General features: G+C 48.0%; 1 protein-coding gene across 1 annotated transcript; it reads left to right on the top strand.

Moving 5' to 3' along the window:
- The first annotated feature begins 972 nt into the window (after positions 1 to 972).
- LOC119397386 (dehydrodolichyl diphosphate synthase complex subunit Dhdds-like) lies at positions 973 to 17,081 on the top strand. Its single transcript, XM_037664817.1, has 5 exons — positions 973 to 1,115; positions 3,008 to 3,124; positions 6,250 to 6,354; positions 14,600 to 14,822; positions 16,883 to 17,081. The coding sequence occupies exons 1-5, from the start codon at positions 973 to 975 to the stop codon at positions 16,967 to 16,969; spliced, it is 675 nt and encodes a 224-aa protein (XP_037520745.1). The 3' UTR covers positions 16,970 to 17,081.
- Positions 17,082 to 17,412: the final 331 nt, after the last annotated feature.

Raw genomic sequence — 17,412 nt, forward strand, 5'->3', positions numbered from 1 at the left:
TTTCGTTGTTGTTATCGGACTACGTGATGTATGTATTGTGCGGTGTGAACTCGCTGCGTGCTTGTTGTTGTGTGCGTACTGGAATTACAAACTTTACGTGCACGATCGCGTATACAATACAGCGGTGTCCTCTTTTCGACGTGAAGTTACGTCAACTATAAGTTGGCGTTGCGCCGAATAGCTACTACGCTCACTCCATATACACGAACAAAGAACAGCTAATCCGGCAACAGATCGGGAAATCGGGCTACGAGAAAGGGAAAGCCTAACGCCCAGCAGAACGCGTAAGTCACTGCTAGGTGAGTTCGAATACGATGATGCAGGGGCTGTACGTTTTTGATCACGGCACGTACCGGTATTCTGTACTGTTGCACAAAAACGCTCCACGAAGAATTTCATCAAGCAGCGCTCGGGCCTGCCAGGCACGAACGGCCTGATAAACGTCTGCTAGCAACATTTTACTGCGTGCGAACCGCACAATACGCGCTAAGGTTACGCCGGGACTACAAATCTGCGCAGAAGCTAACCACCGCGGAGAGCACGCCGCGGGGCGTCTGCTGTTTTGTTTGCCCCATGCCGGTTTGTTTGCCCCATAAATCTGACGTCACTTCCGGCACACTTTTCGCAATGCATTGAAATACGATAGGGCCTCTCCTTAGTATTCCTTCATCCATGCTCCCATATAGAGACGCCCCAATTTTGCTTGTGTTTGTATATGCACGTAACAATTTTGAATACTCTGGCTTTGAAACCTATACCATATGTTACGACATCAATATCAACGTAGTAAGTACCGGATGCGTTCCTGATATCGTGGGCTATAATATAGCGAGAGGAGATTTTCTCGGGGCATTACATAAACGAGATACTTCGCGCTCGCACGACTACAAAGCCGGAGAAATTAGGCCTCCCCGCACCTACGTCCATGCTTTGTCAGTACATTGACAGGTCTGTAATTATTATGGCATTCAGATGTGCCGTTTACTGGAGACCATCGGTGTCACCAACTTCACGGTTCTGCTGTGCAGCAACCTAAACTTGAAACGCTCAGCGACCGAGCTACAAGCGCTGTTCTCGGCAGCGGACTACGGCTGTCGCATGGGCCTGCAAGAAATGTAAGATCAGCGATCATCATATCTTCACTGAAGAGATATGTCTATGAACTGTATCTACGAAACCTGTATTTACGAGAAAATATAGCGGTCCAACTGAACTCGAATCGAGGTCTAAGCTCAGAAAGGCTTTTTTTTTCTTTGTCAAGGTACTTAATTTCCAGGCTTCAATGACCGCGTCAGACTGTGCTGAGTACTACGGCACACTTAACAGGGCTTTCGTAATGCTGCGTTAGGGGATTGCGGTAGCGAAATCTCAAAAGATGATGGTGCAGATTCTTATAACTGGTGGGAGAAAACGTGAGTCGTGCAGTAAACGTCTCCCTCACTGTGTGTTCTCGCTGCATTCAAACGAACAATTCTGTCCATGACTCAGTTTTAGACAAAGAAATTTCATTCGTAAATGTTCTTTTTACTTCAGTAAGGTCGTTTCTCCGTTTCTCTTAGCCAGAAACATAGTGCTCAAAGCTTAAACTCGGCAATGAAAACGCAATATTTGGTTTGTCGCCTGTGAGAAACATTCGTTCATAATCCTCTCAGGCGCCACTTATGGAGAAATGTCTGTAAATGTGTCAAATTGACACACCATATTTTCAAGGCACTCGATATTCTATTGCAACAAAAATAATTTCATAATACATTGATGTATGTGTTTCTAGTAATTAATCCTAATTAAATGGTAATTCAATATTTATGTATCCTGTAGTCATTCATGCTGAGTTTTTGCATAAATAGAATAAAACCTCAGGCTAGAAATAAGAGTTCAAATTTGATTTCAGTTAAGTTCATTTTGAGCAAAAAAAAATTATACTTTATTTGGATACCCTAAGGGCCCGGTGGGCATTACACAGGGGGGGGGGGGGGATTAATTGGAAGTGAAAGATACCGTCACAATTATGACTTATGACGTGACTCAAGGAAGCGGCACGTCGAACGACTCTTTGAACATGGTAGTGCCTCCAGCAAAGTGATAATATAAAACGGTGCACTGCAAGGTGAAGTCAAATGAAGTCAGATTTATCAGTCAGGAGGTTCAATTCACTCAGACCTCAGTGCACTTTGTTCATTCTTAGCCCCTAGTCGATACAACTAGCAAAAGCAAGTGATGCACACAATTGTGTACAAGGCATCATAAATGGATAAGGAGCTCTAGGTAGGCATACACGAGTTCTGGTTAAACGAGTCATAACTCTTGCGTGGGTGATGCAACCTGCCGCGGAATCTTCAAATGCAATCTTGACTGGCACTCATCTGAAATAGCGTCCTCTAATGTATACTGAGGCTATGGTCACACCGTCAATAGTCAACGCCCTGTATGGTAAATATTGTGGAAGGCAAGACAAGCTGTCAAGCAGAACGGCGAAGCTCAGGGCGCAACAAGGAATGTGTCCAATGCAGATGTGCCCCTCTACCGGTGTTAGACTGTACACGTAGTACAGTCTAACTTTTCTGTTGTAAGGAATTGCACTACTTGCCATTGGACGCTTTTAAAATATTAAAATAATTTCAATCACCCACATCGGGCAGACATTCGGGAGACTAGAGCTTGCAATTACCTTTTTCCACTGGTTATTAGAGTACCATTAAAGTGCAACCCTGTTTAAACAAAAATCGCATAAAATATCTCAATTGAGCGTATTTCCAGTGAAACTTCTCCCGTCCTCCTCCGGATTTACATGTCGGTCTATTGTTTTCGCATTTGACACACTTCGTTGTAAGCTATAACAGAATCCCAAGCGCCTGGCATCAGTCAATTTAGTGTGACGTCAGGTTGAAAGAAAGAAAAATGTAATGTGACCCGCCCTGAGAAGATAGAAAGTACAGAAAGTATTCGAATTCGCTGCGTACTTTCCGCAGGTGCCTCTAATTGCTGCATTCTTCTTACTGTCACACAGCAAATCCCTGCGTCAACTCGCTACGCAAGTGCGCTTTGTTGGACAGCTAGAAACAATTCCAACGGAGCTGCAAGCGAAGCTGGCACAGATTGAGTTCGCCACTGCCGGTGGCATGGGGTGAGTATGCCACCACTGAAACTTCAAAAGCAAAAAGGAGACTTTAAGGGCTCGTTCTTCTTTATCAGACACAACGTTATTGAGAACTAGCAGACAGTAAAGCCAAGGAAAGTACTGCGGATGCTATTTGTAGTAATTACAATACAAATATGAAGAAACCAAAGTGGACGAAAAGACAACTTGCCGCCGGCAGGGACCGAACCTGCAACCTTCGAATAACGCGTCCGATGCTTTACCAATTGAGCTATACGGCGGCGGTCATCCTCCCACCCACTTTTTTGGGTATATAGACCATTAACTGATCAGGTTGTGTTGGGCCCTTGGTCTGACGCCAACAGTTCAACTGTGGTCGTAAGAGCGGTCACAGCTTTCCTACAGGCCACTTGACTGGAGCCGCGGCTATATCACTGCGCCAACTTGACGGGACTGTAGATACACACACCTCCCTAATTCACCATCGTCATTCATAACTCTCTTTCCTCCCCTCTACCCTCCTCCAGTGTAGAGTAGCAGGTTAGAGCATACTATCGCTCAGGCCGACCTCTCTGCCTTTCTGAAAGTAAACCTCTCTCTCTCGCCCTCTGCACTTAAACTGGGAGTGTTAGTCAGCGGCGTTCGTACGATGGCGAGTGTGGAACACTCTTTTTTCTGCCTTCTGGCGTCAAGTAGCACGTGATCGTTTTTACGAGTTGGCATCTGACCAATAATCTCTCGCATACTACCTGAAGGCATCAAGTGTGACAGAACGAGACCATCGCTAAGAACATACTTAGCGTGGTGTGCGTGCGTGTGTGTGTGTGTAAGTGTACGTGTGTGTGCAATGTCACTCTACGCTACATAATGGGTTGGTAATACCGAGACGGCTGAGGGTAGCTGAACAAATGTTATACGCATTTAAACCGTGTGTGCTTCTGCGTATTTCATCTTTTATTCTGTGCTGTACAATTCAATTCGTTATGGAGCATTTAAAGGTAACAATTGGAATGATTACAGAGATGGGTGGAGCTCTGTGTTTAGGCCTAAATGCGCGACCTGCAACAATGGTGGTGCGAAACTAACGGCGAAACTCAGTGTTTATTATTAAACTGGAGTCATCCTGAGCAAGATCGCGCAAGTTTCATGGGTACTGTTGGCCGCCCAAACGAGGGGCGGCTTCACATAAAGAGTTTTACCCTCTGTTCACACATCGTGGCGATCAGTAGAGGCAGATAAATACAACAATCTCTGGGGTTTTGCGTGCCAAAACCATGATAGGATTATGAGGCGCGCCGCAGTGGAGGTATCAGGAAATTTCGAACACTTGGGGTTCTTAGACGTGCACCTAATCTCAGTACACGGGCCTCAAGCATTTCCACCCCCATTGAAAATTAGTCCACCACGGCCGGGATTCAACCCCGCGACCTTCGCGCCAGCAGTCGAGCACCATAACCACTAGACAACCGTGGCGAGTCATTTCTTAATGCGGAAGCCATAGATGCTTTATCAAACGCTAAAGCTGACCGTCGGCGTCGGCGGTGTCAACACGAGCGATGCAAAAAATCATCATGTGATGACATCATATGACATCACCGTGACTCCACAGATAACCAAAATATTGCGTTCCCCGGATAGCCAAAAACGCTGCATGATGACGCGATCACATGACGTCGTCGTTTAGTCTAGGGCAGGCCGATCCCGGGGAGAGAGAGAGATAAAATTAAAAAAAATCCGCACATGCACACACATGCAGGACGTTCCAATCAGAGCCGTTCTGATAGACCGGTTGAACGCAGAAAGCGCAGTAGCGCCTGCACAGCCTTCTTCTGTGAAGTTAAGTCCTGTCGATGGCGCAGGATTCTTTCTTCCGAAAGAGTTCGGTCATCCAATTTATCAAGCGCGTTGCAAAGCGATGATCTCTGCGAGCATTACTGTGGATAGTCACACAGAATATGCTGAATCGTTTCACCACTTCCGCAGTGGCCACAAGCTGCGGTATCGGCCATTCCTATGGGGAACGTGTACGCGTAGTTAAATGCGACTCCCAACCACAGCCTGCACAGAAGGGTATCGTCACCTCGGCGAAGTCCTGGAAGAATTCGAAGGCTGCTCGCCAACGCACCACGTCGCAGTGGAACGAGCGATCCCGGAGGCACTGCAAAACCACGTGAGGTGCAAAGGCTTTCCAAGGGGATCGGTACAATGTATTGAGAAGAAAAAAAAAAGTGGCTTTAGCCTTCGAGTCAACTTAGGAAAATGCATAAGGGCCTGTGTGCATTTTTTTTAATGCGGAGCATTTCTTAGTCGCACCTGCGGCGTCGGCGGCGCCGTCCACACCCCCACTGCGCATGCTCGGCTCGTCTCGTGCTGGCAGCAAGCCTCTCCTCTCCCTCCCTCCCTCCTCTCCCTCGAACGCGGGCGGTGTGTAAATAAGGGGCGGAGCGCGCGTACGGAATTTAGTAAAGGGCGTCTTGGCTTTCGCTTGACTTGACACTTTGCTTGACTCGAGTAGATGCGATGGAAGCAACAGTACCTTCAATCAGCGTCCCACCACTCGTTGAAGGCAACGTTACCCCACCCTCACTATCGTCGGCGTCAACAGCAGGCAACGCAGAAGACAAGGCTGCGAAGAGACGAGCATACGACGCTGAACGCAAGCGTTTGAAGCGAGCTACGGACCCGGAACTTCGTGCACGCTGGAGCCGTTCAAGTCGTACTTGGTGTGCGCATCGTGTAACAATTAAGCATTCCCAAACCATACCCAATTACGCAACATTCACGCGATACCCCCATCACTCTGCGACGCATTTACTCGAGTTCCCCCCGTGGGAAGATGCGGGCGACTTTTTTTTGTTTAATTTGGCCACCTGAGGTTTTTTGTCGCGCACCTTAATTTAAGTACACGGCTGTTTCTGCGCTTCGCCCCCATAGATGTGACGCCGCGGTGGCTGTGAGCCGCGCTCTTGTAAAACACACGCAAAATAAATTTAACTTGACCTGCGATCAAAATAATTCGAAGTGGGAAACGTACTTTTTGTGAGCCAGGTGGAAGTCCGAGGACAAAGTGTAAATCAACGTTTCCCGTGATTAACGTTTGTTTATCATATGGTTGCTCAAGGTTAAATTTCTTGTGTTTCTTTGCATTGCAGAAAGTGCGATGTCACCGTGTGCGCAGCATACAGTAGCCGCCACGAAATCACAAGAATGGTAAAAGACTTTGCATGCGCCGTGAGAGAAGGTCGCATGCATCTACAGTAAGTAAAATAGATTTTTCAATATGTTGTGCCCCAAAATACCTTCACCGGGAAGTGCAGGGTCCGTCAAAAGTTCCCAGGCCACGGTCCCATGTATTCGTATATGCCAACGTGGCCTGGGAACTTTTGACCGACCCTTTCCAATGGGTGGCATGCCCTTTGAAATGGGTAGCATGCTTTAAACCAGCAGCAATTACGTGCGTGATACCTTTTCGAAGTTGTGATGCACCCACTACGTGTTCGTAAGGGAATACGCACAGTAATGCGTGTGCCTTTTGTAATGGGTGGCCGGCTTTAAAGCACCAACTCGTTATGCAGTTCACATGGCGTGACGCCCGATGGCAATATACGCTTGTACCCCGTTTTACTGCGATATTACATCTCGTACTGTGACACCTTTATACAGGACGCATACGTTTGTGAAGCACTAAAGATAATTTCAGTACAGTTCCAAGCAATGGAATGGCTCTGTGGTAGAACACATGCTTGCCACGCAGCCGGCCTGGGTTCGATTCTCCCTCGAACCTAAGATTTTTTTATTATTTATGATTTTTCGCTCACAATTAGCGACGCCGACGCCGGAATTTCTGTGGAACGAGCTCTTTAACGCTATCGCGTTAAAAGGGAGCACTGTCACAGCGCCTAGCAGCTGAATATGCCGCAGCCTATCCACTAGCCATTGCAGTATGTAGCGAGTTCCGGTTTCGATTTCAGGCGCACGCAGTTTGAATGCCAGCTCATGCTGCGCCGGTCTGCCTTTTTTTTTCTGCACTACTCACCCGCGTGCTCTCTAAGTCGGGTTTATTTATGGCTTAGATGAGAAAATGTCTTTTTTAAATACTTAATGTACATGAGGCTGCGAGAGCTATTTAAAAGCCATCATAGGAGCCGCCCTCTCTACAACGCGCAAATCTATAAAACAGACGGAAAACTGCTCGTAAACTGAAGAAATACTTTCTCAATGTAAAAAACACGGAAGCAGGAAATCCCAACAGCCGAAATTTCGCTATTTTGCTAGCACAAGTAACCACCTATGCGCCAAGGTTGTGCACAGCTGAAGTTGCCGTACGAAGCTCCATCAGGCGGCGTATTTCAAATACGTAAATCACAAGTATGTGTCATTTTCATATTCAAATCGTATAGGAAAGTTATGAGAAGACGTTAAGTTTTCCAATTATTCAACGGTCGTGAACACAAAGAAGCGAGATTTCCTTTTACAGCCATCCCGTGATGTATTACACACATTACAATTTACGCTGTCTTGATATGAGGGGGCCACCTCCTAATAATTTGTCAAGCATTCATTCATCCATATATAGAGAAGACAAAACGTATGTAAGTTATACGGCTCAAGTGCAACTCTTGAGCATAGGCTCTGGGAATGCAAAGGGCGGACGAGCAGCAACGGGGCGACAACCTCTAGCGAAAGCCTCCGCACGCGTTGGTGTGCTGTGCTTAGCTCAGCCCCTGAAGATCAAGTGTGGGGAGTCGAGCGGGCCTACGACGCCGCCAGAGCCCGAGGGCTCGTGGCAGACTCCTAGGCAGGGTGAAACCCACCCTACACTCTAAAAAATGCCATGCTTAATATCACGCTAAACTGTAAATTTAAGCGTGATGCATATGTAAATGAGCCGTGGATGACGTTTCAAGCCCCACGTGACCAAAAGTAAGCGTGCGGTTCCTTCAGGTCAGCGTGAGGGCAAGGCTGCGTGCCGTGGTTCTGTTATGTGCAAGCGTGGGCCAGCTGTGTACGCGTGTGCAACGGATATCACACGCTTACAATCCCGCGGCGAACACGCGTAAACATTAGCCGTCACGCATATAGAAATCCTAATATGGGAGCCGCGATAAGCGGCGCCGTCTGCCCGAAGGGCGAGCGTTCTCAACGATGAACATGACGAGGCGCATGTGCATTCGCCTCGCCTTCTTCCCGCGCCTGTTGCGGCGAATACGGAACTTTACTTCGGAAGGCTCTCGAAGGGCGTGCTTCTGAAAGAATGCGTTCGTTACGGGTTCTTTGGGTTGTAACACCGTTCAGGCACTGCAAGGAAGAGATTTCTGCCATGTTTACTTCTGTAGACATTCTTGGCGTGCAACGCTGGCGTTGCAAGCACACGGAGTCACGGACTGTGATTGTGCCGAGTTCATGCGAGAAAACCCGCCATGGTCTGATGGTTCTGGAGCAGCCATTCCCCACGGATGGCGTGTATGCTGCGGCCACTCACCTGCGATTCACGGACGGTTGGAGTATATAGGTAAGAACGTTAGTTATCTTTCTGTCGTACTCAATGACAGCAAACATTACGGATTTGCAACGGTTTCTTGTGTCAGCTTATCACATGGGTTGTGCGAAATGTGCATTTTTTGTTTATTGCCTGTCTGCCAAAATGTGCCTTATATTGTTTTGCATCCTTCAAATGGACCACGGCTTACCAAAAGCGCTTGTTAGTAAGTTAGTTTCAGCATCCTTCGCAGTATTATCTCGCGCAATTTCTCTGCAGGACATTCAGCACTTGTCAAGTTCACAAGGTGGAGAGGAAAGAACAGCTTTCTCAGCAAAGCTTGCTTCGAAGAAGTGGCCCTCGCAGGCATCGACCGGTGCTTGAAGCAGACCGCAAGGGAGAGACGGGAGAGGGAGTGGCGTCACTCCACCACTCCGTCTCTTTCCTCCTTTGGCGAGGATAATCGGCGCCGTTTTTGAGCGTGCACAGCCGTCACGCCATGATAAGCGCGGGAAAAGTGGTTCGTATGTCACGCCTGCTATGCGTGAAGAGTATGGCGCTCATCACTCTTAGTAGGCGTGATCGGTAAGCGTGGAGAAATATCACGCATACTTTAGGCGTGTAAAAAAACTTAAAACACACGCTTAGGTAAGCATGGGATTTTTTAGAGTGTACTGACTTGCAGGAAAACAATAAAGATTTAACCGCCTTACCTCCCCGAGCTTTTGTCACGAGCACGCACAATTGACGCCACCTAAATACTATATCCGGCGCCAGCATCCGTGATAGAACGTCACACGGTCACTACTGGGCGACCCTGGCAGATAAAAGCATTTTACGGACGCTTTAAACAAATTCGCTGATGGGGAGCTCACTTTCCATATTGCAGAAGCGGGATTTTTCAAGGCACAGACTACTTGTTTTTGCACTTCTATCATTTGGCCAGGAGTTTTGAAAGATCCAGCGACGAGCTGACGTGTTATCACAAAATCGCAGCAAACGCTCGTCACATTTCAGACACGCTTGTCCGTTTGTTGCCACTGCACAACCATGAACTGATAACACGAGTTCGAAAGAAGTCATTTGTTGCTGCAGGCCCTGAAAAGCGTCGCCAGCCCTTTCTAAGTATCCTTCAGCACGTCTGAACATTAACTCGCGCGTATGGTACAGCTGCAGCGGTTGACGTGCCCTAAGCCTAGCTACGCAACACATTGAAGCAAGAAAAAGTGAGCATTCTCACCTCGCCGTCGCAAACTGCAGCAAGCAGCATTTCAGCGCTGTGACCAATAGCAAGACTGAGACCAAGAAACTACTCAAAACCGCACTTTGGAAGGGCACAGCAAAAAAAGGGGGGGAAACAGGCTGCCGACGCTCACATGTGCGAACAGGCCTTCGTCCATAGCTATAGGCACCGCCTGGTGGCGGCGCTGGCGCATGAAGTCGCGAAATGTTAGTTTACACATGCTCACACACACACATGTTCTAGCAGGAAAGCATTAAAAAAGCAACAAACCGCATTTAAATTAATTTTATCCGTATCTTTCTCTTTCATTACTGGCGCCATCTTCATTTTGACATTCACATCATGTGATGCCGTACAGAGCGGGAGAAGGGGGCACATTTTTTTTTTTTTTTGCGCTGCTTATCACTCAGTTTCGCTCTAGGTCTTCCTTCGTTATCTGTGGCCCTCCTACTAGTGTTTGGCAAGTTTTTCTTTGGTAAGTGCTGCGCATGGCAGCCGGTTACGAAGAGCCTTGAATAAACATTTCGCCTGATCCACTTCTGTTTTATGCAGAGCGTGTAAACATGGGCCGGAGTAATATACGCTGACACTCGTACTTGTTGTGCGTTTTTCACGTGACCAGGTTTCATCGTCAGGCTCTTAGACGTGCCATCACTGGGCAAGCCCCGCCTGAATGTTGGGAATGCCCTCAATATTTCCCGAGTGTTCTACTCAGATTGCATTCACGACGTGTATAGTGCAGTACATCCTGGAACTTGCGCCAACACCAGCGCTAACGTTGCAATGTACGATGGCACATGTTTGCGGAAGCCGACACGTGTCACTGAAGATCACGTTATCGACGACCAACAACAGTGCTCGCCTCTACCTGGTACTGTGAATGTTCCTTGCTTCAATGTGCAAAGGGTCGCTCAATAAAGAGGTCACGCTTTACCTGTATGACTACTGCATTCTTCACCGTCACAACCACGTGACTTCTGGTGAAGTTGCTTCTGAGTTCTTGTACTTGACATCCCCGAAAAGCCGTGAAGTCCACATGGTGAATATAGGACACCGACGCCCTCCTGTACCATCGAGCTAGTCGCAGCCTACCAGGACTATTGCAAGAATACGGACCTCTTTTCCGGAAAAACCAGGAAAACCAAGATAATTAACGTGACAGCAGCAATCGTAACAGCCCCAGGGCTGTTTACAGCGATCCCGCTGCCGCAGTAACCTAGGGTGCCACTCACCTTCCGCGGACGAACATTTGAAGACTCGAGAATATGTCTCGAAGCATGATATTGTCGAAGTTTTCAGCAACTGATACTGCGAAGCTCAGTGGTGGCATGTCTATTCCACCTCGGAAGATGCCGCTAGGACATGTTTAGTGAAGCAAGAGTCAACCCTTAAAAATTGGAACATTTTGTGCACCATTTTCTTGGTCACCTGCACGAGTGTCGTCCGCAAGGAAAGGGCAGAGGCACTACTGCAAACTCGTGTTCAGCCCCAAAAAACAGCATGCCATCGTTCGCCGTCACGCGTCCGCCGTCAAGCTATCCCAGCGCGCCCACGTCAAGACGCCACGCCACCGCGAGTCCGTCATGAGCCACCGCCGTCAACACCATCCCGCCAGCCTCTCAGCAAGCGCTTCACCGAGAGAAAGACCAACGCTGGGCGCCCCCCGTCCCCCTCGCCGAACACCGCCCGCTCTGCAACCTCTGCAAATATCCCGGCCACCCCTACCGACACAGCCAGAACCGTGAAATGGGACTCGTGGTTTGGCCGTCAACGCGCCGAGTCCGCTGCGAGGTGAACGATTACACGACATCGTCTACTTCCTCGTAGCGAATGAATGAAGACCTTGACGTCCATTGCGCTCGCTCTCGCCAAGATGCCATGTGTCTCCACAGCGTCGACCACACACTGGTGCAACCCGGAGCCGGGCGGTTAGCCCATATCCAAAAACTGAAGAAAGCAACCGATAAAGGTGCGGTTGCTGTTCGTCGAGATACCAAAGACCCTCTAGTCCACCGCTGATGATAATATTGCAAGATTGATCTCGCCGACGTAGCAAAGACACGCCGCCATCCAGATGAAGCCATGAACTGAAGACTGCGCCGTATGACGATGCATCAACAACGCACCACAGTGACAGCAGGAGGACACCATGACGCAGCCGTGATGCGACACCACGAGCTAAGCAAGTTTATGAATCATCGATCTTGACGTGCTTCTCGACTGCCACACATCCCCACATTAATGGACACTGGAGCCGACTGTTCCATCTTGAGTGAATCTTTCGCCGCTAAGATGAAGATAGCACTGCGTGGGAAGGGCCCTAAATTCCAACAACTGCAAGGCACTGCATGGTAAGGCGCGCTCTTCATGAGTCGACTTACCTTGTCATATTCCTCATCTTGAAAGGATGCTCACGAGCTGGAATTCTCTGTATGTACTTCCTAAGCAACCAAGGTGCGGTCATCTGACGTGGGATCCGAGTCTATAACGCCATCCTCAGAACAAGTATTACAAGACGCCCAGAAACGACGTCTTGAATGCGCTTAAAGGGCAAGTCCTCATACCACCTCCCTCCAGAGTCATTATTTCCGTCATCACAAAATACTTGCAGATTTATGCGTCATGGAGTGCGGGTAGCACCTGTTGCTCGACCGTGAGATCTGCGATTCAAGAGGCATGGCGGAGATATGTGGAGGGAAAGTGTGAGTGCGAACAAATAACGCACATTTACACAGATTATCGGTCTACGCCGGTATACCTGCACGTTCACAGCTGCTGTGGCCATCAGGCCTAAAAGCGACAACCCCGTTAAGAGTGCCTCAAGGGACGACGACTGCGGCTGCACTACTTGCTTATGTGCGTGCTCCTCTTAATCGCATCGGGGCATCTCAACCTCGAAAGTGGTATTTTTGTGGCTCCAAAGTAATCCTTTGGTGTTTGCAACCAGCGTTATGATGCAGGATCCACAATCATCTAGCATGTGAGACAAGAGATACTCTGCGTCAAGCTCTTTGAATGGATATGACATCGTAGTTTGATGGCTGGGGCATCTTTGGTATCGACGTCACTGATGATGTCCCTCGGTCAGCCCATGAAGCAGGTCCGGTCAAGAACAGACGCAGCGCACGAAATACCTTCCTTTTGCTTGGTCGCGTGAACAAGACAACTTTGTGGAGCAACCGGAGGGTGTCTAACTGCACCTTCATCGACGGGTCTCTAAATTCGACCCATCGATGCAGGTGCAAGTTCCATCGCACCTCTCCCACTGTGACGCCACCTTTCTGCGCCGCCCCTGGTCAGGGACGGTCTTCACAAAAGCATACTCTTTCCATATTAAAATATCAGACACCCCCGTCTGTGACACCTTCAGCAATAAAAAGACAATAGAACGTCTGTTGTCTTTTTGTGATAACTTAAAGTCGAACGCTCGCAATCTTTGTATTGCGATAAACGAACTATTAGAGAGTTTGAGAATTGGGGGCCCAAGACGCTGGGCCCCCAAGCTGCGTTGGGCAGCCTGCTCTTGCGTTCGGATGATCAGCAGAGTTTGAGAATTGGGCCAACGGAGGCTGCGTTGGGTCAAGGGCACGGAGCGCCACGCGTGACGAAATTTAAAATGATTCGAGACGCGGGCCATACTGCGCCGTGGCCCGCGCTGCGTCTGTGTCTTCTCGCTGGTGACCCAAGACGCCTTGCGGCCCCACGCTAGTTTTCAATTTTTGCGTCTCGGGTCAACGCGAGCGCAAGAGCCCAAGGGTGGCTTGGGTTCTGTGCATGCGCCCTGGTGGCTCGCAAGCTTCTTGGGTCCCCAAGCTCCTTGGGGCCCCAATTCTCAAACTCTCTGTTGACCATACAAAACTTTCAGAGCAGATTCTTGGGTCATGGCCCTACGCCTTAAGAACTTGTACATCGACGCACGTGTTGCTGCAGTCCTTCAAGTTGATTGGCGTGACTCAACGACGGAAACGTTTTTGCAATGTTACAACCTCCCACCCACCTTCTCCTTTCCTTTTTCTCATCTTTAATTCCCTTCCCCAGCGCAGGGTAACAAACCAGGCACGCTTCCGGCTTGCTTATCTTTCCTTCGTTCCCTCCTCTTCATCCTTGTTTCCAACGTGGTTTTCACCACTCTACAATGAATACCTTTCTGACGCAAAACTGGGTCGCTTTGTATCATAACAACAACAAGCACCAAGCGCCGCCCTCTGCATCCGTTTGCGGCACGTTACAAAAGAATGCTCTCCCCTGCCTTGTGTAGGGCGCGGGCAGTCACCCTTAGACTTTTAGAAGCCCGTGCGTATCCTAACATTGCGTTTCTTCATGCTATATACCCTGAAAGGTATCCTAGTGCGGATTGCCCTGCCTGTGGACTAACGAACATTGGGCCATGTGTTATGGTAGTGGGAGGCCATCGGCTCCGCCTTCGGTGAGGACAGGTGGGCGGCACACTTGCGAAGCCCCGAACTCAACGACGAAACCCTGGACGTCCAGAGTGCCCGCGATTGGGCCGTCAAGCTCGGCTTGGAGGTCCTTACGTGGGACTGGCCGGGTGGCGCGGGGTCTGCGCTGCGTCGTCCTTGGACCAAATGAAGTTTACTCATTATCATCATCATCCGCTGCAGAACAGTTATATATACGACTCAGAAAAGCTGTGCTTCGCCAAAGAACATGTTATTCGCATTACGTAGATGTCTACCGGTGTTGAGTTTTTGTTTAACTTTTGTCTTGGCGTAAATGTGGCAGTGTAAATTTTTCGCAACTGCACATGTACTGTACGCAGGGACATTACAGTTGGGCTGATAGAGGACTATCTCACAATGTTCGACGGCCCAGATGCAGAGCTGTGGTATCGCAGCGCTGGGGAGGTGCGTTTCAGCGACATTCTTCTTCTACAAAACGGCTACTCCTACAGGCACGTAGAGAAGAAGCAGTGGCCGTCCGTCAATCACTGGGACCTGTTGTTGTCCGTCATACAGTTCCAAAACAACTGGCTCATGATCAGTGTAAGCCTCACACCTTCCTGACTAATGCTAGCGAGACATATGAGCTAATGTACAAGTGAGACCAAAAGCTATAAATCCTAGCAAGAGAGAATTAGAAGTCTATCAATAGCAAGGCCCATATTTTTTAAAGCGTCGCAAGCGGTGTAAATAAAAATAAAAGAAGAAGCGCAATTTTCGCCATTGCTTCCGTAAGAATGAGCGCATATGCTAGAAATAACTCCTTAATCACCCGTGTAACCTTCAAATCGCATCCTCGAATTTGCGTCAGAATTTTGTCAGCACTTTGTGAGCACGCCTTCGTGTATCACAAGGTTGTAACATTGAGTAAGTTCTAAAGGAAGCCCTCTTAATACAGGGTTGCTACTAGCTCCCGTTACACAAGACAATTTTTCTGCACAGCAGTAATTTGTAGTCTTTAAATAGAATTAGTGTGTTGCCCATAGTTTTCTTTTTATGTCACTGAACATCAAGAACGCCGTTTGGAGGGCGGTGCAAAAACAATAAAAAACGTTCAGGGCTTCAGCAGACACTGATACATCCTTGTGATTACGAAGTAACAAAAATGTTGGTACTATTACATACAGATATGAAATCACTTCTTCAAAATCGCGACCTTTTGCTCAGGCAGAATCATCTTTCTGTAAGCGCTAATGCTCTTTAGAGACGCGAATATTTGCAAAGATTTCTACTTGAGAAATTCATGCAACGTCATCTAATTTTGTTCAAGCCTCCTAATGAATTGTTAACTACCTTGTACGTTTATTTTATTTATTCGTCTAAATACCCTTGTTAAGAGTACAAATCCAAAAAAAGGCAGAAGTTCAAGGGAAGACGGAAGCTTGAAGAGATGAAAAATTGGTGAACACGGGGTGTTGCTGGAGTCGACGTTTCGGCAAGCGGACTTGTCTCCTTGAAGGCTGCAACTGCCTATCTTAGCGCATGTATCTGCACGTTTTGTACCTTCTCCAACCCCTCTCTTCAACTCCTTCCTCTTTCTTTTTAACTAACCCAATTCGGCACGTAACGCCCCCCCCCCCCCACCCCCCCACCCCCACCCTTTGCGGACTTGCCCTTTCCTCCTCCTTTGTTTGCGTTAGAGGAGAGAGTACGAAGCATGCACATACACGCGCTAAGGTAAGCAGTTGCAGCATTCAAGAAGACAAGTTCGCTTGTTGAAATGTTGGTTCCAGCGACACCACGTGTTCAAGAATTTTTCAGTGCTGAGAGCAGCCACTTTGACGTTCTCTATCCTAAATGCTACCAAAACATTTCTTTCTTACAATGCTCGTTCTCTTGATCCCCCTCGTGCACTCAGTGTTGCATAAACAGAAGTTTCATGCTGTACATAATTCCGTTCTTGACAGCTAAACCACTGGATGATTTCTGCTGAAATTTCACAAAGGTAGCATATTGAAGTTGGTTGAATTGAGTACCATGTTTTTCAGCTCTACGTGCCTTTACAATGCTTCATAACAGAACCAGCATTCGAATGGACTCCACCGATAGGACATGAAAAAATAAAAGGTCAACATCTGCTTAATAGAACACCACCACCATCTGTCACCACTTTGTTGAAGGGAGTCTTTCGCGGTTGGGGGGACAAATTACAAAATCGTTCCCTTGCAGCGAATTTCGACACTAATTCGTTGGTGTTGCCACGAACGAGGCCACAATAGGCCGCATTTCAAGCCATATTCAAGCCACTTTATATTGCGTGTGAACTCAACAATCCAGTAATGCACGCGAACGCGGTAACAAACTAAATCCGCCGCAGAATAATACCTCCAAATGTCGTGTTCACGTGGCGCTTCCATTCATGGCACACTCAGCATACCGAGAAGAATTCCCTTACGCCATACAGTACACGCATCTTTCGGTTGAACTAATGTGCATACACAAGCAACTATCAGAAGCATAAAACAAGGCATAAAATAAAGACAGACTATCGCGTGTAAACAACCACCTTCTTTCTGTGCGAGCGTCCCATTCGCGAGCTTTGATTTATTTGCTTTTGTGGAACCTGGCGCTCAGCTTGTCTCTTTCGTCTGACATCTTTACAGGCGGTAAAGAAGAGACATCGAAGGCTGCACACTTCGATAGCGACCGGGCAGATCCCTCTGGGATACATCGTCAGCAAACCTTCTTGAGACGCGTGGAAGCGAGGAGGATCTCGTACACTGAAAAACTCTCCACAGGGGTGGAAATGTGCATGTAAGGCGAACAATGGTGTGATTTTATAGAGGAAATAAAGATGTGACGTTTCATATACTGATGACAGTACTTTAAAGCACACGCTCTGCATGTGCACGCTTTCTTTAAAAGTGCGCAACAATTAAAAAGTGTGTCAGACGACTGTGACTGATTTGAACGACAGAAAGCTAAGCTAGTTGGTAAATATTCGTCCTAAAATAAGGAGAGGCTTGCAAACACCGACACAAGAGAAGAGGACAAAAGCCTACAAACGCTGAATATGAACTTCTGCGTAAGGCAGACGGACCACTCTGTTATACCGGTGTCACACGGGCACTTTTGTTCTCGATTAGGGCCGATCCTGATCGAAATTCTTGATCGCGACAAACAATGGTCGTTG

Source organism: Rhipicephalus sanguineus, chromosome 6, assembly GCF_013339695.2.
Source record: "Rhipicephalus sanguineus isolate Rsan-2018 chromosome 6, BIME_Rsan_1.4, whole genome shotgun sequence".
In the NCBI taxonomy this organism is placed as follows: domain Eukaryota; kingdom Metazoa; phylum Arthropoda; class Arachnida; order Ixodida; family Ixodidae; genus Rhipicephalus; species Rhipicephalus sanguineus.